At 40.5% G+C, this 23693-nt stretch overlaps 1 protein-coding gene across 2 annotated transcripts in view; it reads left to right on the forward strand.

The window, feature by feature from the left end:
- The window catches only part of bckdhb (branched chain keto acid dehydrogenase E1 subunit beta), a 68174-nt gene that overhangs the window by 2010 nt on the left and 42471 nt on the right, over positions 1-23693 (forward strand). For both annotated transcript variants that reach the window (XM_053432659.1, XM_053432658.1), the window contains exons 3-6: positions 1554-1622; positions 6197-6330; positions 8224-8379; positions 11508-11616. In XM_053432659.1, coding sequence (XP_053288634.1) covers positions 1554-1622; positions 6197-6330; positions 8224-8379; positions 11508-11616 — 468 coding nt within the window. The remainder of the gene's footprint in view (positions 1-1553; positions 1623-6196; positions 6331-8223; positions 8380-11507; positions 11617-23693) is intronic.

The following is a 23693-nucleotide window of genomic DNA, read 5'->3' on the forward strand; positions in this document are numbered from 1 at the left end:
CCAACGAGTGGTCAAGAAAATCTGATGGCTTGACTCACCCCCCTGTACACTGCACAACAAGCTAGGAAAATGAAAATCTGTCTGATTTAAAATGAGCTGCAAAACTATGTCAAATCTGCCTTAAATGGCGATGAAAGCTTTTCAAGGTGACATCAGAGCAATTCAATGTCTAAACACATGGAACCATGTGATCAGCTGACTTGGAAATCACTGACTTCCACCACCTGGATTCGGTCTGACATTTCTTTTAAGGGTGTGAGATGCTACATGGTTCACTTTGATGAATAGATAAAATAAAAACAATCTAAAACCAATGGTTAACCTTGTCAGGTAGTCCATAAAACACAATATAAGAGCTAAGGCTGAAAGTGACGCAAACAAAATCTGACCATTAACACATTTGTCATCATGGCTGTCGTTGTAGCAGTTCCTCTAAAATAAACATGACCCTGGGGGGAGACTCAGGTTATAAAATGGTACGTTTGATTTAATCATTTATTTTGACCATGTATCCCCGGGTTTACACAGCACGCGGAAACGCCGCGGCGCCTCCTATCCACCCCAATGTTAAACATTTGTGCCGTTCACATGGTCGCGATGTGATGCGCCACGCCTCGGGCACCTCGCGCCCTGCACCGATGGTTTCTGCTTTGAGTCTATTTCTTCTGCTTTCCGCGAGCGCTTCGCGCTAGGAAACACAGTGAAAAAGGATTTTAAACAATATAAGTGACATATTTTATGATATAAATTATCAAATATGCATCCCATACTTTGTCACATAATTAAATGTCCCCCTCTGCCCATCCACTACAAGCACACAAGCAGATAGACAGAGAGAGAAAGAGAGGGGGGGGGGGGGGCTATAATGACCATCATAATTTACCCCCGTACCCCTACATTGAGCGGGTTACATACAACAACAAGCGGAGAAAGCAGAATCGCACGCTGACCAGCGTGGAGAAATGCGCCTCCCATGTGAACAGCCAAGGCGCCTGCGCACTTGAGAATTCTAGATTCAAGAGTTTTATTATCAAATGCACAGAGATAACAATTAGGCAGTCGCTGGCAATGAAATGCTTCTCTTCTAACAATGCTCAAGAATTAAAAAAACAAAGACAAAATTTGAATAAAATAGTGTAAAATAGAATATCAAATATTTAAAATATGGCGCTGCTCTGGCGTCCTGTGTAGACCCGGCGTGAGTTTATGTGCTCCTCAGGTCACAACATAAACCTCTATGATCATTAAATGAAGACTCCTTTGTTTCTAAGTTGAGTAAAAATGTGGATATTGTTTCAAAAAAATGTGAATGGGAATACAAAAGGGTTTTGTATTATGGAACAAACTTCCTGCCCTGCCTGACAACTCCAGGAACAGGAGACACAAGTTACTGGGAATGCTTTACTTTGCCAAGTCTGTCGAGAGCCAATCAGAGAGCTATAGGCAGGACTTTCTTAATTTTTTTTGCCTACTGAATATTTGTCCATATTCAGCTCTTGTGTGTTGAGGAACATGCACCTTCATATCAGACTGTGTTTTGTGTTTATCTGCAGTCATCTTTGGGGAAGATGTTGCCTTCGGTGGAGTATTCCGATGCACAGTTGGTCTGAGAGACAAATATGGTAAGAAGTTTTTTTTCACCTTTTGACCCCTACCACCCACTCACACCACCACCACCCCTAATTCACTGAGTTGCCATCACAGTGGGTAACAGTCAGTAACCTGTTCTTTGGTCTGATTTACATGAATATTTCCACTAGATGGCAGCCCAGGACTGAGCAGTCTCACCACCTCCTCTAACAAGGCCATGCAGTGCTCCAGACTAACTTTTTACTTTGGTTTCATTTATCTGCACCAACTCCTAATTTATGGGGCACCAACAATTTTTCACGGTGCCATTTAGTGCAGAAATAATACACCTTTTAAACCTTTTCTTGACAATTCCAATGTGCAATGGTAATTTCTAGTTTTCATTTGATGTGTTTGAAAATCGATTCTCGTAGGATATTTCAGATTACAATAGAAATTTTGCCTGGATATGAAAGAAATTCTCAGAACTAAAGTTTTAAACTGAACAGGGATACCTCTAACTTGATGCAATATAAAAAATGTATTCAGGTAGGCCTGTCACAATAACACATTTTGTTGTACGTATTTTGTCCCAGAAATTATTACGATAAATGATATTATCATCAATGTGAAACCATTTTAAACTGCTGGTGCAATGATAATATCATAGCATTATCACTGTACACCTTTTCAAATAGCAATGAACTTCATTCAAAAGAGATATCCAGTCTGAAATTTCAAGTTAGAATAAAAAATATTAAAGTACCGAAATACACAAACCATAAACCACAGACAACAACACCAAATCATAGCATGTGTAAATGTGTGTGTACGTGGCCCGTGAAAGCTCAAGCGAATCAAACAAACACAAAGTAAACTTCAGTACTGTTCAGGCCCTAATAACTTGTGATGAGTGTTGGTGTGTTTAGTTCAAGTGTAAAGTGAGTGCAGGTCAGCAGGAGCGTGGAGGGAGAACACTAAGACAGGAGACTCTCACACGAATAACTGCTGCTTCTGCTCTCATCCTGAAGCAGCAGTGCTAATAATTTTTCAGCGTCCGTTTTGTCTGTTCAACATACTTTTCCTCATTCAGCTCCTCGTCTGTCGCATCTCTACTTCACGTGTGTCAGTGTGTGAGTGAATGTGGGCGAAGCCAGCCTGGGGCCTGTGTGTACTGGACCGGTGCGAAAATGTTGAGTCGCACTTCACAAATATTTGGTCACATGTGTCACCAAAATGGAAGCACTCTGGAGTTGATCCAATAGGTTGCTGATTTGTGACAGTGCTCATTGCTCTCAGTTCATTTATGAAACCACTTTTTAAATATTGCGTAATTTATTTAACAGATTTTCTCATTGCTGTAGTTTATATCAGTTTGTTATAAGGTGTAGTGTAATTCCAGGCGCAGTTTGTTAGTTTCCATTATATGGTAATATTCTCGTTCAGGTTATTGTGCCTATAAATCTGTCTTTCTCACATAATACATGTACCTCATCGTCTAACTCAAGAAAAAGCACAGATGTTACTAGGAAAACGAATAATGGATCTGTTTCATGATTCAAGTGTCCAAGATTCGTGCATGAACCAAATCAGCACAATGAAACTGAAGCAGCTAAATAGTATATTTTTATTAACACGTCTCTGTCAAATTCATTATGAATATATATCTATCTACACACACACACACACACACACACACACACACATTTGAGATGAATGGACATTTATAAGCACAAATTTGGTCAATTTAATTTTTCAGTAAATCTGTGAACAACCACTTTGCAAACACAATGTTCTCTTCAACTAAATGAATGTGACACAAAAAACAATTTAGAAACTGTAAAACGACAGAAATTGAATTATTTTTATTATTTTACAGACATATATAATTCTTGTTTTGGCTTATTTTCTGTGTTTTGTTGGCGAGGAATCTCAAATCCATCCTACAGTAGCTGGCCTTGGCTTTTGTTTTCATTGACGTCAGACGTGTTGACCTTTTGTAGAGGGATCATTATTTTCCATCTCATCCTTGCGAGCAGTGACGGATGCTAAGCTGTTTTGATCCCCCTCACCATTCAAAGGGGCCCTGCACACCTCATGCCACCCGCAGCCATTGTACAGAACAGAGGTTAATGCAGGTTGCACACTACATAAGTGGCTTTATATTACAAGGCGGATGCATCGTCACCGGTTACTGGCTACTTCTGAGTGTTTCCCTGAAAAACGCAGCACATGTTGACTCTGTGATGTGAGCGACTCTCCCTCGCACTAATGTGTTGAGCCATATTTGCACTTAAAGCAGAGCATGTGTCACATGGTACGACTATAAAGGTTACCCAAACATGTAAACAACTGAGGCACAAACATCAAGTCAACATTACATTTCACAGTTAAACATTGTGTTGTACGCAACATCTATTGGTTGTACTATTTGTCATGAGTTGATTAAGTGCTTGTTTGTATTTACCCTCCCTTTCACATGAACTGTGTGTGTGACGCTGGTTCATTCTGAGTAGAACGGCACTACATTTTGATCACTCAATTGTTCATTCCTCGGACGGTAGCGGTGCTGTCGTCGCTGATTGAATTTTTTATGAGCACAGAGCATGGCACAGTTTTCACTGCTGAGATCAACAAAAAAATCCAAACATCATAAAAACTGGATTAGCAAATACATAAAGATGAGAGCAAAAATAACACATTGTGATCAAATTTAGACACCAACTCTTGTGGTTCTTTGCAATGTTATAGGATGGAGAATGAAAAAGCCGGATACTCGGCTGAAACGAGTATCCGGTACGGATAAAGCACTTTTGCCGAGCACGAGTATTATACGAGTAATACGAGTCAATATCTGTGCTCGGACTGAATGAAAATCCTCACACAGCGTCACAGCGCTCCTCCCCTTCACACACCGCTCTGCTCACTCACTCAAAGAACAGCTCTCTGTCTCTCAGTCACTCAGGTTCGCGGGTCTTTTCCGTTAACGTTTAGGGTTTCTTCAGCTTGAAGTTTGTTTTTATTTCAGTTTGTACTTACTTATTAACCATTAGAGTTCTGTTAAACGTGGGTTCGTTCAGACGTGGTGCTGGTAGAAAGCGACTCGCGTTGCGTCTCTGCCTGTCGGAGATTTTTTTTTTTTTTTTTTTAAACAGTTTTTTTTTTTTTTACTTTAACGGTTTAAACTTTTTTTAAACCGTCAGTTGGCTCTAACCAGTTTTATTTTACTTCACGCACTGAGTGTCTGACAAGTTCTAGGTAGTAGTGGCATAAAAAATATTACAAATTAAGCTACACACACACACACACACTCCCCCTCTCTCTCTCTTTCTCTCTCTTACTCACTTACACACACACACACACACACACACACACACACATACACACACACACACACCTGGTGTGGAAATAAATTAAAAAAAATTCAAAGTTAAAAAAGAAAGTTATGTTGAGTATGAAAACACTTGTTATTACATTTCACTTCATAATTGCAACAGCATGTGTTGTATTCATTGTTACAAAACTTGTTCTGTAAATAGTTTGTTTGCTATTGTGATCAAAATCATTGATCTGAAGCTCAATGCTGATGCTGTCCTGTAATAGTTTTCTAATCAGCAATAAATATAACAATTTCTGATCAACCCATATCAATTGCATGCTTAAAATAACATACTGGTTAAAGCCCCGCCCATTTCAAGACAACCCGGCCCACTTCCGGGTTAAAGCACACCCACTTCCGGGTTAGGCCCCGCCCACTCCGAGTACGGATACGGGTACAGATAATTGATATGGTTAACAGATACAGATACAGATACAGATAATGCTGTACTCGCTCATCCCTAGTGTGTATATTTTGCATTCATAAGGGTTGTGTGTACATTACGGGCTCGGTTGGCTACAGCCTATCCGCTTGTCACTTAATTTATTTTAGGACTGCGTGGCATTTTAAGTGAGGTTATTCTTTGCAATCTCATCGCGTAAGTGTGCAGCATGGACCCTCTTCTGTTCTCAAAAAACCCTGCTCGTCCTTAGACACCCTCTGCAATTGGTGGTAAGTGGTCCCAAATAAATAATCCCATTCCGTTATCTCACTTTAAACTTTGAAACGTTTTCTGTTGATTCAAAGATAAGTAGCCACTAGTTTCCTTCCTCCTTTTTGAAGAGTTCGAACTTTCTGACCAATTTCCAGAAGTTTTGACAGCGTTAAACGGTAGATGTGGAAAATTTGATATTACAGTTACAATGAAGCAAACAGGTCGAATCATTTTCTCCATTTAAATGGAAAGATAAAAACATGTTATGCTCTTTATTCCAAAAAGTTAGCTAATACAGTAGCTGAATGGACAACAGTGAGAGGTCAGACGTACGCCTGTCTACAAACCAATCAATGTCAAGTATAGTTAGATGACGATAAGACATACCTATGTTAAAACTCTTAATCTTGCTAAATTGCAATGTGAAATCAAATCTAACCAGATCAAATTTAAGCTGTGTAAAAAAAGCCTCGTCCATACTTTCAGGTGAGTGTTTTCTTTCGATACAAAGACGGGTCGTCATTAGTTTCCTTCCTGTTAGTGTTCCAGCTTCTTAATCTCTCTTTGACTCCTCTCTTCTGTTCTCTCTCCAGGCAAGGACAGAGTCTTCAACACTCCCCTCTGTGAGCAGGGTATTGTGGGATTTGGTATTGGTGCAGCCGTCGCCGGTGCCACGGCCATCGCTGAGATCCAGTTTGCTGACTACATCTATCCTGCTTTTGACCAGGTAAAAGTTTGCTCCTGTGGTTGGTCAACCCTCTTCACACCACACACGTTGGCTTGTTGTAACAGGTGCAGGTAAAATCTATGGCATTGAAAACGACTTCATTCCATTTAAATGAGCAAATTTTTTCATTATTGTAATTAGTTACACCAGTGCTGTCCCTGAAAAGACAATTTAAAATGTGTTCCGTGAAACACTGTCACAGTCTACTACAGCGTCGTAACAAGACCAGAGCTTCATGTTTAAGTTTGAAACGGCTCATCGAGGAATTTGTCTTTTAGCAATCGATCACACTCGCTTGTACTTTCCTGGTATTTCATAAACACAGGGTTGGAATATGGGGGAGCAGGTTGAGGACATAACACTCCTCCGTCTAACTGTCCTAACACAGGAAAAACAAGGATGCACCGACATCGTAAAGACATGGCTGGAAGAAGATTTCTTAAAAAGAGTAAAATCTAATAATCCAGATTTTAGGCCTTGAAATGTTGATTTTTCTATCTCTTAAACATTGATTGGAGAATGAAGCTAATACTTTTATAAGTAACATTGAGCCAGGTCTCACTTTTAAATGTGTTTTTGGGGAAAGATTTGTGTTGATACTGCTTTAACAAATTGCAGCCAAAAAATAACCAATAAACTGTTCAACATACACACATACACGCATACGCACACAGTTACAATATATACAGTATAAAAACAGTTCTGTAAAATATAGATTTTGTTTGTTTGTTACCGGTATGGAAGTGAAATTGGTGAAATTGGTCTTCAGTTGCATTAATAATGGTCTTAAAGACATGTTGAGTCTTCAGAAATCATGCAGAATCAGCACACGTTTTGGTTTCCAGTTATATCAGTTTTTCCTGTTCTCTCTTGTAGCTCAAAAAGGAGCACCTAATCACAGCATGCCATATGATCATCATGTTTCCACCTTTCTTTTCCCTTTAGCAAAGACGGCCCCTGACTAACTCGCAGACTCCATGGCAACATGATACATTCTCCTTGCATCACCCACTACATAATGAAAACTATATTGGAAAATGCCTAAATAGTAAAAGGATGGAAAAACACCCATGTTTTTGTCAGTCCTGAGACAAACGAAATCCCATCAACATGCATTGTGACCTAAAGTAACATAACTGTTTTAAAAACCGCAAATTAAACAGCTGAAGACAAAAACAGCCTGTAAAAGCTTGTAAACAAAGCTGCAAACTGAAAAATGATACAACAGGTGTCTCTAATCCGGTGTTATTATGCTTAATACATTATGCTACGATCTGATACTAAGTTGATATGCCTTGCCCTAATGCAGAGCACAGATTTATAATACAAGTGAGCAGCAAAACTGCAGTGGTACGTTTCGTATTCAGTCTATACTAAATACAATAAGAAACAAAATATCCACAAACCTTGTGCCCTTATCAGCCAGGTGCTGAACAAACATTTTATTGATCATCTTTTGTTTACCGGAACTACCTTTTTCTTTTTTTTTTCTTTTTTTTACACATCTTTTTATTGTTTTTGTTTTTCGTTCACATACAACAATAATTCACACATACAGTGTATACAAAAAATGTTATAGGCAGAGAATAGCAGTAGGATGTCCTACACGATGTATGATATTAACAAAGATCTTAAACTGAGCCAGAACGGACTCCATGAACCACAATTTGGAACTACCTTTTCAAAATAAAAGTATACTATTTCTCCTAGCAGGATGTTATTATAAAAAAAATTGTTAATTTTGAAGCTGTGTTGGGACAAATAAACAGATGGATATTTAATGGGAAACACTGAAACTTCACTCTATGATGTTAGAATGTTTTTATTGTCTTTGTGCACATTGAAACCTCCTGCATTGTTCTTATAACCTGAATCACTTTGGTCTCTTTCCAGATAGTCAATGAAGCAGCCAAGTACCGCTACCGTTCTGGCAACCTGTTCGACTGCGGCAGCCTCACCATTCGGGCTCCGTGGGGGTGTGTGGGCCATGGATCACTTTACCACTCTCAAAGCCCAGAGGCCTTCTTCGCCCACTGCCCCGGCGTCAAGGTCAGACATGCAGTTCAATTCAGATTCTCACTTGTATTTCTTTCCTTTGTCTTTCTTGTTTGAGCACTTTTGCAGTGTCACGTCTTACCCCAATACATATTCAAAGGTACGCTGGCAGAACATTACAGTTTATGAAATGGACTGATAACATATGTGCAGGCCATATTTATTATTAGTTATCGTAGTGCATGGCCAGTTTGGAATGGGCTGTTAGCCTGGCCTCTGGAAATGCATTAGTCAGTCCTCCTGAAACGGGCCTACACTATACGGTCACTTTTGTGTTGTTTTTGTGCTGGAGGTGGTGTGCAGAGATGTTATATACAATCTATAGTGCAGATTGAAGTTACAAAACTTTTTGTTAATTTAACCTTCATTGAAGCTTTTATGCATCCTTGATCGTGCAGGCCACATATACCAGCGATTCCCACAGAATGAATCAAGCTATGGCAGCAAAAGGCGTGCATGTATATGGTCACTCACGCACATAGATTCAGAGTAAAAGGTACACAGACTTAAGAGTGAAAAATAAATTATCACATGAGAGAGAACTACATTGATGCCACAACTGCAGCTATGCGGTCTGACTGTCTGCATGGACAGTAACAACATTATGGACCATATCATGAGCACAGCTCACAGTAGCGCAAACCTTCGGTAGCGAGGAAGCATATGGTAATTAGCAATGCACACACCAAGTTAAAGGTCTCTTATGTTGTTATGAGAAGTGTAAAAGAAACTGGTTCCTTTTTTAAATTGTGGCAAGCCACCACCATCTAGATAATGAAACTGTATAGTGTAGGGGGGATTTATGTGATGTATTAAATGGGTAACAATACATCAATATGGTTCAGGATATATAAGATGCAGATTAAATATCTATAGTATGACTGCAGTACAGTACAATAGAATGCTGTTACTCCTAATTATAGAAATAATAATAATTTGATGGTTTGTACAATACTGTACAGTGTAACACAATACAATAGATATTATGATATATTTATTGTGTGTATCTTCATCTTTTATTACCTCCCATTATCCCAAAAAAAATGCACATAAAAAAAACTTTGGCTTCAGAGTTTTACAAGTCTGCTTGTTGAGAAATGGAAATTGAAATTCCTTGAGGAAAAAAACAGGCTGGTTAAATGAAAACTAGTATCTAATCCCGCAATAAAAATTATTCCCAAAATAGCATTTCCTCCACCACCACATCTTTCTTTGTTGGCTGGCAGCAGTAATTTGGCTCCTTACTACTCATCCTGTTTATTTACAGTATAAAAAAAGGGGGTCTTATAACTCTTTTCTGAGGCATATAGTGACGCAGTATTCACTACAACTTCTTGTTTATATTCTCAACTCGACCGTCCCTTCCAAACTCCTCCTCCTCCCATTGAGAAATGTGCCCAATTCTATTCTTCTCCGCATAATGTCAACTCTATTGTCATGTGAGAGAGTGGATATCAAATGAAAAACTTTTTTCCACTATGAAACATTAGATTTATCCCCCAAACATCTGTGTAAGCTGGACAGAAAGCCAGAAGCGCAAATTATTACTTTATGATTGCAGTGTCTTTTGACAAAATCAACATAAATCCAGGTTAATGAAAACAGCTGGGCTCTGTTGTTGGCTATACCATCATCTAAAATGAGTGACCGTGAAAACTTCACTTTGAGTCTGGTTATCTTTAAATGTCAGCCTGATGTTTGACTCTGCAGAGTGTGAACAGAGGTTTTATAGAACAATGATGTAGGCCAGTTGACTCAGGGGCTGTCATTTTTTTCAAAAGGTCAAGTGAGGACACATTTTTTAACTAGCTCACAATTCACTGGAACTACTTTCACTGCCAAGCCTTCTGTATAGTCTTCATAGTTTCCATGTGGTCTCATGAATCTTGCCTATATTATCTGTGATAACATTTTCCTGAGGATGGGTATGAAAAAATGCTAGGCCCACACACAAAGTTGTAAATTAGACTTGCTCTGCAGCTTCTTGGTCTCAAACTGTGCACGCCATAAGTATTTCACACTACTTTCTAATCTGGACCATGAATAGTTGGTGCACTTGTACTAGAGTTGCCGGTTCCCCATGACATAACAAATTGGTGGGCATAAAGACATCTGCAGCATTTAACAAATTTGGCAAGTCTTCTGTTTTTGGTCCTTCACCACAGATGGAAAAATTCAACTATTTTTGTGACATCAGAGCTCCACATAACACTATTACAAACTCATTAGATACCGAAGTGCTGCAACCTATAGAAATTGAGAAGGATTCAATTTTAGGTCTCTGGGTAGGTAGCTGAGAGAGCACCTCCACCTGTAAGAGAGGATCAGTCAGTGCAGGTGAGAGCTGTTAGCTGGTTGGCCCTCAGGTTGATAAGGGAAGAGGGGATTTGCCTGAGAGGAAGCACATGAGAGACACGCACAGAGGACAGACATTCTGGACAGAGATGCAGAGAACCGAGAGACACTGAGCTGCAAAGCCAGACCCCAGCAGGAAGTGCTGGGACTTTATGTTTAGAGTTTGCGAGTTTGTTTTGGGATTAATAAAGAATGTTAAAACCCGAATGGTTTATCTGTGGCTGCTCTGGTGAGAGCCCAGGGGCATGGTCAACTGCCACAGTCCTCTAGTGCGCAACATTTATAACCTGCATGGTGACAATCCACTCCAGGAAGTTGAAGCACAGCTGTTTTCTGCTCCAACTCGCCAAAGTTAAAGCACTTAGCTCGAACAAACCAGGTTTTGGAGGTCATTGATTTCGCAAAGGAGCATATCACATTTTAACAAGCTCTCAGGATGTTACTAAGAAAATGTGTAAAAACAGATACATGTCTGTATGGTTTACAGCCACAGTTGATCCACTGTGAGTAACCCCAGCTGAGAGCAATAAACATGTCTCTCAGCAAAGGTCAGCCTGATAAATGTTAATCTTAGAGCATAATATCAGCACTTTTTGCTCCATCTGAGGTCCAGTGTTGTTAGCATACCCCAGTTTTGAACTTAAAACCATATAATGGCAAATATTTTTGTTCTTATTAATACACATTTAGAAAGATCACAATCGGACTGTATATTTTCTTGCGGTATGCACATGTTGACCGAATTACTTGTTTCTTGTCTTCCTCAGGTTGTAATACCACGTGGTCCAGTGCAGGCCAAGGGGCTGCTCCTCTCCTGCATCACTGACCAGAATCCGTGTATCTTCTTTGAGCCCAAGATCCTGTACAGAGCAGCAGGTACGATTGGGATTGTCACTGAAGTGTTGGGGTCAACATGTAATTAGAGCCTTGTTAGTTTTGTTTATTTGTTCCTCTTCGGGCTGTATGATATTTCCAAAATCTCATATCTCAATAAGATATTTCATATTCAGGTTACAACACATATCACAATATAGCACATTTTCTTTCAATTCTATGCCTAGTCAATTAATGACGATAGGAAACAGTGATTGGCTATAATAGGAGTTGTGAGAGAAAAAAACAGTTCACATGTGTTGTGCAATAGTGCTTAAAAAGTGTTACCATAGAATGGTGTGCCTTTAGGCACTCAATAAATTTGGTTATCAAAATAAAATGTAAAACATTAATATTTAAAATATTAATATTAAATCATAACTTTAATTGGTTAAAGTTCTCGCGGGGCACCACCCTTCATAGAAGGGAAAAGAGAGCCAATTTATTGATTTAAGATCAGTCTCATTTAGATCTAGTTCAATTAGAAATCTCAATATTTTACCATTAAAGATTATATAATGAACAGGGAAGGCTATGGAGTTCTTAACAGTGTAACAGTTGGCAAGATTCACTTATGCAATATTAATGACAGAACATTTGTGAAAGAAGAACATTTATTATGAACATAATAAAGTATAAAAACACAAATTACTAAACAATCAAACTAACTAACAAGGAGGTGTGTGTGTGTGAATGTAAATTAGCATGCTTTAAAAATGGTCCCTAAGATAAGAGCCCCCCCCCCCCCCCCTTCTTCTGAGGTTGCTTTATGGCCGTTGCTTTACGGCTGAGGGGAAAGGTTTAACTTGGTGAGATGCTATGCGTGTCTGTGTGTATGTTAATCAGATAATGATAGTCAGGGACAAAGCCTGTGGCGAACCTAACTGCCATTAACCTTCATTTAACTTATACCTACAACATCACAGCATATATCAAACTTGTAAACACACAGAATTGAGTAAACAGTCTTGCTTAGCATGTATAATTATTAAGCCCAGATTATGTTACCAGTCCGAGGGAAAGGGGAAAAGAAGTTGCAGTTCTGTGACGTCTCCTGGCTTTGTGGTCGTAGAGTTCTGCATTCGCGATTCTGTCGAGCCGTGTGCTCAGATGCTTGTTGAAGTTCTCCTGCAGGACATCGCGTCGCTACGAGGAGTTTTGTAGAGCTTGAAGGGCGAGGAGATTTCCTTGAGAGGGGTGAGCTGGGAGCTGCACCTCTGACCTCCGGTAGTTGGTGGGAAGAGAAGATTAGGCTGGAAAGCCCTGCTGTCCTCGGTGGGATGGGAGAAAGAGAGGCTGTAGCAGCCTTCCGCCCTCGGGAGGATTGGAGAAAGAGAGAGCAGCCTTCCGCCCTCGGCGGGATGGAAGAAGAGAGAGATTTTAGGCAGACCTCTCCTTATATTGGCCCCGGTGACCTCACAGGTCTTGGACGAGATTGACCAATAGGAGTGACCCCCCAGGTTCTTGACACCTTTGTGTGATATTGCCCAGATCCCAGGACATGCAGCATCCTGTTACATCCTCTGGGAGACTGAGTTCCTTGACTGTCTTAAGACAAAGGGAACATGTGGCACTCTGGGAGACTGAGTTCACTCCAGAACATGCCTGTTTCCAGTTTGACTGAAGGGAGGCCTGTGGTTTGCACAAAAACCATGTCCCAACACATGCTAACTTCCCAGTAGTAAAAACGAAAATTGGGCAGCATATTGCCTCCGTCGCCCTTCTGTTTTTGAAGATGGGCTTTGTTCAGCTAGGGGCCTTTGCCTCTCCAGATATAGGATGATATGACTGAGTCTAGTGAGTCAAAAAAGAATAATATTCATCTTAATAGAATTATTTCGGCCCACCGATATTATAGATAGAGGTGACCTGCGCACCAGACAGTTTCACGTGGTAAAATACGGAATGAAAATGTCCTAAAAAACGTAATGCCAACCTAAGTAAAGCCTTTTTCCACAATCTTAAAGGGAAGGGTCATATACTCCAACGTAAGTGCCTCATCATTCACAGGGAAAAGTTCACTTTTGTGCAGATTTAGTTTATATCCTGAAAATTGGACGAAATGGACGAGTATTGACAGAATGGCAGGCAAAGAGGTAGCTGGGTTTGATATAAAGCGCAAAGGATTGTCTGCGTATGTTCAACTCCGCTCCTCCAAATCCCTTAAATGCCTTGGTTACTACGGAATATGATTCTTAGTAGCTCTATGAACAAATCGAAAAGTATGGGCTTAAGGGGCAGCCTTGATGAGTGCCTCGCTGCAGGTCAAAAGGCCGCGTCTGCTGAGAGTTTGAGAGGATTGAAGCCTTGGGGCACAGATATAATCATTTTATTCAAGTGATGAAATTAGACCCAAAGATGAATTTTTCTAATATGGTGAATAAGTACTTCCACTACACACGGTCAAATGCCTTTTCAGCATCCAGGGAGATGACACCCTCAGAAATTGCACACGGAGGTTCAGTACAAAATATTAAACAGGGGGCGCGTATTAAAGTATGAGTAGTGTTTTTGACAAAGCCAGTTGGATTTTCTGATACAATTGATAGTACTATGTTCTCCAATCTGCAGGCCAAAACTTAAGCCAAAATATTGGCATCAACATTTAACAAGGATATCAGCCTATAGGAGGAGCACTCAGTCAGATCTTTGCCTTTCTTTGTAATGAGAGTGATAATTGCTTCATAAAATGATGGTGGAACTGTACCTTGGTGAAATGAATCTGACAAAACTAAACTTAGTTAACGGGAAATCAGGGAAGTGTAGAAAATTCTACAGGAAATCCATCGGGTCCTGGGGATTTTCAAAATTGCATGAAGAGATAGCTGCAGCTATTTAAATTTGTGATATAGGTTCATCTAGTCTTGTTTTGTTGTCAGGAGAGAGTGTGGGAATTTTCAGTTGGTCTCCTTTGCAAGTTTTGTGATTAACTGTTTTGCCTTAAATCCTCCCAGCTGCTTAGCCAACAGTTTACCAGATTTTTCACCATTTATAATAGACCTTTGCTTCTCAGAAGCTGGTCTTCAATTGGGTGTGTAGAAAGGAGGTCAAATTCAGTTTGTAATTCCACTCGCTTTTTTTTATAACTCTGTTTTCACCATGAGCATATTGCAGGTCTAATTATTTAATATGCTTATTTAAATCGAGACGCTTTTTATTTGCCTTTCTTTTCAAATTCATGGAGTAGGAAATAATCTGTCCCCTAAGAAAGGTTTTCAAAGTATCCCAAACAATCAAGCTTGAGGTTTCATGAGAAGTATTTGTGAGACAAAAGGATTTTATCTGCTCTTCTAAAAATTTCACAAAATCGTTGTCCAACGGTTGGGTAGAGTTGAAGCACCAGTGTTCATTTGCTTTAGGAAGATCAGGGAAGCTCATTACTAGTATTACGGGGGCATGGTCTGATATCCCTATACTCTGATATTCGCAGGAGTAGGCAAGTGTGAGCAAATCATTTTCATTAAAAAGCAATCAATCCTGGAGTAGGTTAGATGAACGTGACAGAAAAAGAAATACTCTCTCCTGCTTGGATGGAGGCAGCAGCACATGTCACAAATGCCATCATTGGATAGGAAGGACTCAATAAGTGAAGCAGATTTACTCCAGTTCCAGGGTCAGGCGATGAAGGATCTCGTAATGGATCCAACCAGCAGTTAAGATTCCCACCGAGAATGATGATCCGGCAATGAGGACAAGTGCCATTCAAGAAAGCCCACGTCATCTGCATTGGGGGCGCACACGTTAGCGAGCAGAACTCCTGTATTATACAGTTTCCCCGGGACAATGATAAAACGACCACGTCTATCCGATATCACACTGTGATGTTCGAAAGGAACATTTTGGTTTATGAGGATTGAGACCCCCCTAGCCTTGACCTGGAAGGTGGACAAGAAGTGCTGCCCCGCCCACTGCGACATGAGATGCGAGTTTCAGAGGCACGGATATGAGTTTCTTGTATAAAGGCAATTGTATATTTGAATTTCTTGATAATTCATAGCAGTAGTAAGGTGATTTAAACCCTTGATGTTTCAGCTTAAAACAATGTAGGAGGCTAACCATTCTCCTTAACTGAAAATGTAGGTTGGTAAACAAAAGCAATTGCAAAACAAGTCATAGAATGGAAACATAAGGCAAGTATTATATCGAGAGCGAACCATGTAACCAAGACTTGTAAAGTACCCCAGGAAGGTGTATGTCAAAAATTCATCTTCCTTTCTCTCTACACATCATCTTCAGCTCCGTTATTGTCATATGAAAAAAAAGAAAAAAAAAGCACCCCTGGGTTAACATTTCAGCTTTGTTGGAAACAACTTTACCAGGGGGGGAAAAACGGCACTTTTCGTCTTTGACTCTGAAAGAATATATACAATACAGTAGGAACATGAAGCAAGCTCAAGGATGCTAGACACTGATCGTGATCCCCGACTGTGAACTGGACTTGGTCAAATTTCGTTCTGAGCACGTTGAAGGAGGTCCTGAATTATGCGGCTAGTGCCTCACGTTGTTGGTCCAGTAGCGTGGATATGGCCTAAACTGTTAAGCTAGCTGTTGCTGCGTCGTCTTTTTTCCCGTATCTGCCGCTCTTCGAAGCCAGGCAAGCGTCAAAAGTGTAGCCGAAAATATTTAAATAAGGAACAATTTGGTTGTGGAATTGAGGGATAAAGGGGTGAAAAATGAAAAGTAGGCAGGAGCACCAACTTGTTGCTTCTACTCTATGTTGTATCAAACCGGAAGTCCAGAGCCTTTGTGCAATTTTTTCAGTAGATATATAAATATATGCTCAAAATAAGAATAGAGTCAAACAATAAAAAAAACAAATTATGATTCTCTTTAACAGTAGAACTAGCCCTTATTTTAGCAACAAGATTCAGTTTTTTCCCGGGGTGGTTGGAGTGCCATACCTCCTCAGAATAGCCCGTTCAGTGTCACGCTCACTTGTCTGCTGTCAATTTGTTGCTCTCTAGCAGATGTACCACATGTATCCCTGCTTAGTCAAAGAACGCAAATAATTCTCCAACCAATTAAAAAATATTGTGGTAAAAAGTGTCATTCAGACGCCTCCTTCGGCATTGTCCCTCACTGGCCCACTGTCTGCCTGCCTAGTTTCTTTATTCAAAGGAAATGTTCTGCCTTTTTAGAAGTGCAAGGCAAGACAAACAAACAATATGCCTGACTGCAAACAATGTGAGCGTGATCAGCAGGATCACAAGTGTGAAGCAGACCGTCTAAATGGGGGGGAAGTGTTGACAGTGCTGAGCTGAGTTTGCTCCCCCTCCCCTTACTGTGTGGAAGGAGCACCAATGTCCAGGGTAGATTGGTTGGACAGGCTGCGGTGAAAAAAGGCCTCCAATCTTTATATTCCTTGAAGATGATGTACAAGCTCATTATAGTAAAGAAAGACCGAACCAGAAGAGACTGGCACTAGCGGCCTCAAAGCAATTGTTTATTTCCTGCATTGATAAGCGCCGTTGATTAGAGCCACATGAGATTGTGAAATGTTACAGCTGACTGTTGAGATGTTTCAATTATGGGAAAAGGTTAGGGATCACTTTCCAAAGTTTTTCCATTGATCAACTCAAAAGGAGCCGAACTCCACACTAACTTTTTTTTCACCACCTTTCCAAAACTTGTTTTTTCACATCTCGATTAATATTCTTGAGTTTTACAAGGAGCATGAAAATAAATATTTAGTTATCTTCACATATCCATGAGAACTTTGATTATACAAGCTTTATGACTACTGCAAAAGACAAACCATCCAGAACTATTGTAGCCATGCTAACTATACTAACAAAGTGCGACATGCTTTGCACTCTTCACAATAGCATCTCAGACTTCTTTCTACCGTTTCAGTACTGGGTCTCAGTTGCTGCATTTTTTTCTCTCCGAATAAAACTTATTGCTTTAACCTCCTTGATAACTGAGACCAGCTGTGTGTCATTTGTCTGTTGTTCACACTGGCACAGCGTGTGAACTTTCAACTAAGTTTTAATGTTTATCTGTTGAGTTTGTCACAAACATAAATGGTTGCAACACTGCCTGTATGTGTTTCAAAATAAGTTATTTATAAGGTTTTGTTGTGAAATAGTCACAGTAGCAGAAGATGCACGGCTTCATACTGTATAGTACTTGTATTTATATGAGTAAACGGGACTGCTTTTATATAAGGAAATAGTAATTTTTATGGTCATATTCAAGGCAAAGCCTATGTACAAACATTGTTCTGAAGCAGTAGCTCCTCTGCAGAACATATAATTGAATTGAGAAGCTAAATATTGTGCAATGAACAGATGCTCTAAATATGAATTGATTTTAAGGTGAATATTGGGCATTGAATAGATACAGTTGTATAGCTGCCTTTCTTTGTGTATATCTAGGCTTTGTCCCAGAGCCTTTAACAGAGTTTTTGAGACACGTCAAGGTGGTAGATCTCGGCTTATGTTTGGAAAGGGATCTTGTTGAAAAGGTTGGTGACCACTGATCTAGAGAGACCACTTGTGTCTGGATCTCACTTCCCTTCTCTTTTATCAAATAAACTCAAACCAAGGCCCAAAAGCTTGGTTGTTTGTAGAATTTTGACTATGATAGATTGTGTATGTGTTGTGGGAAAATGTTCCACAGATATTTAAGGGGGCATCTTTGGAAGAAATGACAAATAGAGATGTTGACAAACACAAGTTGTCAGGCAATTTAATGTGCCTCTCACAGCTGTTCAATGAAATGAGATCTTAGATTAAATTTGGTAAGCCACACATAAGTCAATATAAGAGAAATTAATTGCTTCATTCAATAGTTGTAGCAGGCCTGAGGGTGTCAGTTGGGTAGGCAGTCTTTTTAATGTAGCGTCTAAACAGCTAAAAGAATGTGGCCACAGATGTCTCAAACTTTAGCAAAATATCATGTGTGTAATGGGCTCTTTTGTGCTTCCTCAATTTGTTTTTGGTATGTTCAGACCTACCACTTCTAGTTAGTGCTTTGAACTTGTAAGGACAGGTTTGGACATAGTCCATTTCCCCTGCTACATTCCCTCACAGGTCAACACTCTCAAACAGGCCTGCTATTGGTCAAATTTGTTTTCTTTCCTCATTGGGTACAGTGCACATGGATACTGTCAATGGCTAAATTTGGCATATTTCAAATAAAGCGAATTAGCCCAAAATATTTTTTTTTTAAATTGTCGCCCACAGTTTACTGTGTTTTGTAGCAGCTTTATATACCATGTCTATATTAGGAATCGACCAATATGTTTTTTATCAGGGCAGATACGATTATTAGTAATCAAGGAGATCGATGTACATCTGCTGTAAAAATTGAATATATAATAACACAAACTCCAACACGAAAAACTTTGTTGAAATTTGAACATTATCTGAAATTATAAAGTGCAGGGATCTCCCAGCAGTATTCTTTTTAAGTTGACTTGACATTTAAATAAATTAATCAATAAATATAGAAAAAAGCTGAACCTGACCTAAATTCATTAAAATAAAGCACAGATAAATAAAACTAGTAAAACTTTTTACTAAAATTTGAGTTTGATCGGTATTCTCAATTCTACAGCACCATGTAGTGGTGCAGAAAGCAGAGTTTCTGCCAACCGCAGTTCAGTTGCGGACGCATCGCTCCCCCCCTTGTAGCACAAGCTGTTTTTTCACCATTGTTTCAATGCTTATCTATTGAATATATTCAAGCATAAATATTTTCAACACTCCCCGTTTCAAAATAAAAGCAGTTTAAACTAAATTGATATTATCCGCAATAAGATAAGGGGTTAGATCAGGGGTGGGCAATTCTTTTTTCCATGGGGCCACATGAGAAACAAAAAATATTGTGGGGGGCCGAACTCAATACTGCATAATATTAATTATATTTCTTTATAAAAGCAGTACATAGCATTGTTTTGACAAGCTGCTAAGACTGGTAAGAGTACTGCATGTTATGATTAAGCAGTGAAAAAGTGAGGTTGCCTTACAAAAAGTCATTTATTCAATAAAATTTCCCAAAACAATGGTAAACAAAAACAGTAATAGAAACATTTTGATCCCACTAAACAAAAAACATTATTTCCCCCACACCCCACCAGGGGTGTGACTTGGGCTTGAATTCAGCCCTGAAGGATAACCATTTCTGCAAAATAATCATCCAGAAACACCAAAACAAACAAAATGTGAACTTTTTACAATTTGTGACACATTAAATGTGTAATTTTCAGGCTAAGTCACCCCAAAACACATTTTGAGTTCCATATACTGTTGGAAAGAGGTTCATAGCTTTCTAAAGACACCACAATATAGTCTTTGTACTCCAAATAGCAAGCAAGATACATAATATTTTAACGATTGTCAGTGAAAATTTTGAGAAAAAAGGCCTCCAAATAAAGTGTCCCAGTTCAATGCTAGTTGGTGCCTTTACATGCCAGCATTTCTAGTCTGATTTTTTTCTGTTCAGTGAGAGAAATCTAGTCTCTGTTGGGCTTTCACAAGTGCATCAAAGTCAGGTTGAATGTCTGAGGTGGAGATGCGAAGCACAGCTGCCAGATGATCATCAGTGAGAGAGGATCTATACTTGGATTTTGCAAACTTCATCACTGAGAAAGTTTGTTCACATATGTAGGTGGAGCCAAAGAGAACCAACATCTTCTGAGCATGTCTCCTTATGTTTGGAAAGTTCTCCTCCTTGAGCGAAGAGTAAAAATCTAGCAGTGATCCTGATTTAAAATGCTCTGCCAGTACCGCATCAGACTGCAGGTCAATGAGTTCCAGCTGAACATCACTGGGTGCATTATCCACACTACAGGTAAAAGGAGAGGAAATCATCTGCATTTCATCCTCGATCATTCTGAGATCTTCAAATCGCCTTGAAAACTCACCATGCAGTGCTCCTAGCATGGATGAGTACCTGCAAAGATGATCAGCTGATGGTGGGGCTTCTTTCAGTGTTGGCATGTGAGTGAGATTGTTGCTCTCCAGTTGGCTTGAAAGAAACTGCATCTTTCTCATGAAAGCCTTCACCAAGCTGTGCATTTGATGAACAAATAGGCCCTTGCCTTGCAGTTTGGTGTTCAGTTCATTCATCAGTGAAGTCACATCAACAGCAAATGCAAAATCTGCCATCCAGTCCTCATCTGAGAGCTCTGGGATGTCCTTGCCTTTTTTTTCGTAAAACTCTTGAATTACTGCTTTTAGCTCCCATACTCTTTTTAGCATTTTACCCAGGCTGAGCCATCTGACAGCTGTGTGGTAGCCTATGTCACCATGTTCAGTCTCATGCTCCTCCAAAAGTGAAACAAACTGTCTATGATTTAATGCTCGTGCCCTAATGAAGTTAACTATTTTAGTTACAACATCAATAACATGGTTCATCTTTAGCACTGACTTGCACAACACATGCTGATGTATTATACAATGTATAAATACCAATTTCTGATCTGGGTCGATTTCAGTCACTTTATCTTGAACACGTTTCAAAAGTCCGACATTTTTCCCGGTAAGACTTGGACAGCCGTCCGTTGTGACACCTGCCAGTCTGTCCCATTTCAGACCCAGCGTGTTCATGCATGCATCTAACTCCGTGAATAGATCGCTCCCTGTTGTGGTCCCTTTCATTGGCCGCAGTGCTGCCAGCTCCTCCGTAATCTTGAAGTCCTTTATCCCACGTACGAATACGAGTAGCTGGGCTGTGTCACGGACATCGCAGCTCTCGTCCAAAGCCAAGGAGAAAAAGTCAAAACTTGCCACTTCACGTTGCAGCTTAAGTTCCAGATTCCCCGCAATGTCCTCGATTCTTCTCGTCACGGTTCGCCTGGATAGCGGGACTTGCTCAAATGCTTCTTTTTTTCCAGGCATATTAGTGCTGCAGACTCCACCAAGCACGCTTTGATAAACTCCCCCTCCGAGAATGGCTTGCTGTTTTTAGCTATTTTGTGAGATATCACAAGCTGGTCTTGGTTGCTGCATCCCTGGATGTGTGAAGCTTGGTAAAGAAGCCTTGCTGCTTTTGTAGCTTAGCTAGTAAAGCTTCCGATGTCCCGGCCTTTTCATCATCAGTCGAGCCTTTGTATTTCTCCGCGTGCTTCGTCTCGTAATGCCGTCTCAAGTTGAAATCCTTCAACACGGTGATCTGCTCTCCGCAAACCAAACACACGGCTTTACCTGCGACTTCAGTAAATAAATACTTAGAAGTCCAATTTTTGTTGAAAACCCTGCATTCGGTGTCTACCTTTCTCTTTTTAGCGTAGGCAGACATTTTCGCGGGCTAGACTCGTCTTGTGAGTTGTAACTGCTCGTAACTTGATTCAATGATGCACAGGTATTGGATCTACGTCCTGCGTCATTACCGGAATAAAACACTTCAAAATAAAAGCACTGCAGCTTAAGTCCATGCGTGAGGTAAAATTAGAAAAAAAAGTTTATTTTGTAATTTACAATCAACCTCGCGCGGGCCGGACACGGACAGCCAACGGGCCGGATGTGGCCCGGGGGCCGTACAATGCCCAGCCCTGGGTTAGATAGACAGATAATCAAAAAATATCGACCCTGAAAATCATAATCAATCGACCGTAGTTTATAAACCCCAAAACCCTCAGATTATGGGAGAGCACAATTATGCCATGAATAGAAACAAAACAAAGAACAGTGTTGGGCCAGAGCCCAGCGGATGACCACAAGACACAGGTCAGAGGTTAACACAAAGAAATCTAAACAAAGGCCTGTGTAGATCAAGGCCTTGTGGAACATTCCTATCCACCTGTGAGTACTTTTCCTGGCAGTTTCGAGAAACCCCAGCAGGTTTCAAGGCCCCCGCAGGAACACTGAACCCCTGCTGGGTCTGAAGAGCCCAAAGGGGGGGCCACCAGACACTGGAGCCGAGAGGAACAAAGGGTTGTTAAACTTTCGGCGGGAAAACATCCTCCTGCAGGCTCAAGAATCTCCCCCTGGTGGTGGAAAATGTTCTGGGAATGCCTTGGAACCCCCGCTTAGTTCCAAGCCCCGCCCACTCAGATCCATTCCTGACAAATCAATTGGCCGATGTCCTATGACCAACTCCTCAAGGAGGAGGACCTCTCAGGTAATTTAAAAGCCCTGGCACCCCAAAAATCGCTGCCATTTCCTGCTCTCTGAAGACGTCAATAGACCGTTCCCGGTCCAGCTAGATGATTTAGTTGCGAAAGGAGGCAATAACCACAAACGTTTGTTTTATTTCCATTTTCTTTTATTTCTTTATTCAGTCGACGTTTTATTTTGATAGGACTTTTTGTTATTTTAACTTGAAAGAGATCGCCACAGGAAGTCCACTCGCAGGCCGAGACAAAGACTTTCTTTTTCACGATCCCCACAACTGCGCCACAGCTGATCATCCCTGCAGAAGAGACGATGTTTCATCCCGTAGAGGAGCAAGACGAATCCGTTCCTATTCGGCCCAGCCGACTCCGCTGCCACCAAGGAACCAGCGCCACCGAGCTTGAGAGGCCACGATCATTCACTGGACTTCTGAATAATCCGCGCGCCACGTGCAAGCAACACCGCAAAGGTCACAGTAAGAGGCTTTATTGTCTGGGCAGAGACTAGTTTAAATACTTAGCGTGTCATGTTTATTTGAGTGTGTTTGTTTGTAGATCGCTGATCTGTTTTTAGCCGTGTAACACGAGGAAACGGTGCGTCACTTCCGGTTCCTTGTTTACATTGGCGAATGTTTTAAAGTGCCTCGCGCCGTGACAGAGAGCCTCCGGCAGCACTGTTATCGTCTGACTAAGTTTGCAGAGACCTAACCTGTTAAAAGATCGGTGCACAACTCTAATTTGTGTACTGAGTGGTGAAGTCACTGTAGCTGGTCTCAGACGATGTTTTTGATGTCTCTCTCTCTTTCTCTCTCTTCTCCTAAACCTGTTTTTACACACGTCCCGACCTACACTTACATATTTCATGTGGCATAGAAAATTCTAGATTTAAAGAGCCTTAATACATCTTGACGCCATTCGGCGCTAGAACCAGGAGATAAGAAATCTCTTTGTCTAAAGTTCCTTTGTGTAACAGGCGACCGACTGCCATCTTGTCTTCGACCTCATGTCGTCAACGGGGTCA

The sequence above is a fragment of the Pleuronectes platessa genome, chromosome 10 (genome assembly GCF_947347685.1).
Source record: "Pleuronectes platessa chromosome 10, fPlePla1.1, whole genome shotgun sequence".
Taxonomy (NCBI): domain Eukaryota; kingdom Metazoa; phylum Chordata; class Actinopteri; order Pleuronectiformes; family Pleuronectidae; genus Pleuronectes; species Pleuronectes platessa.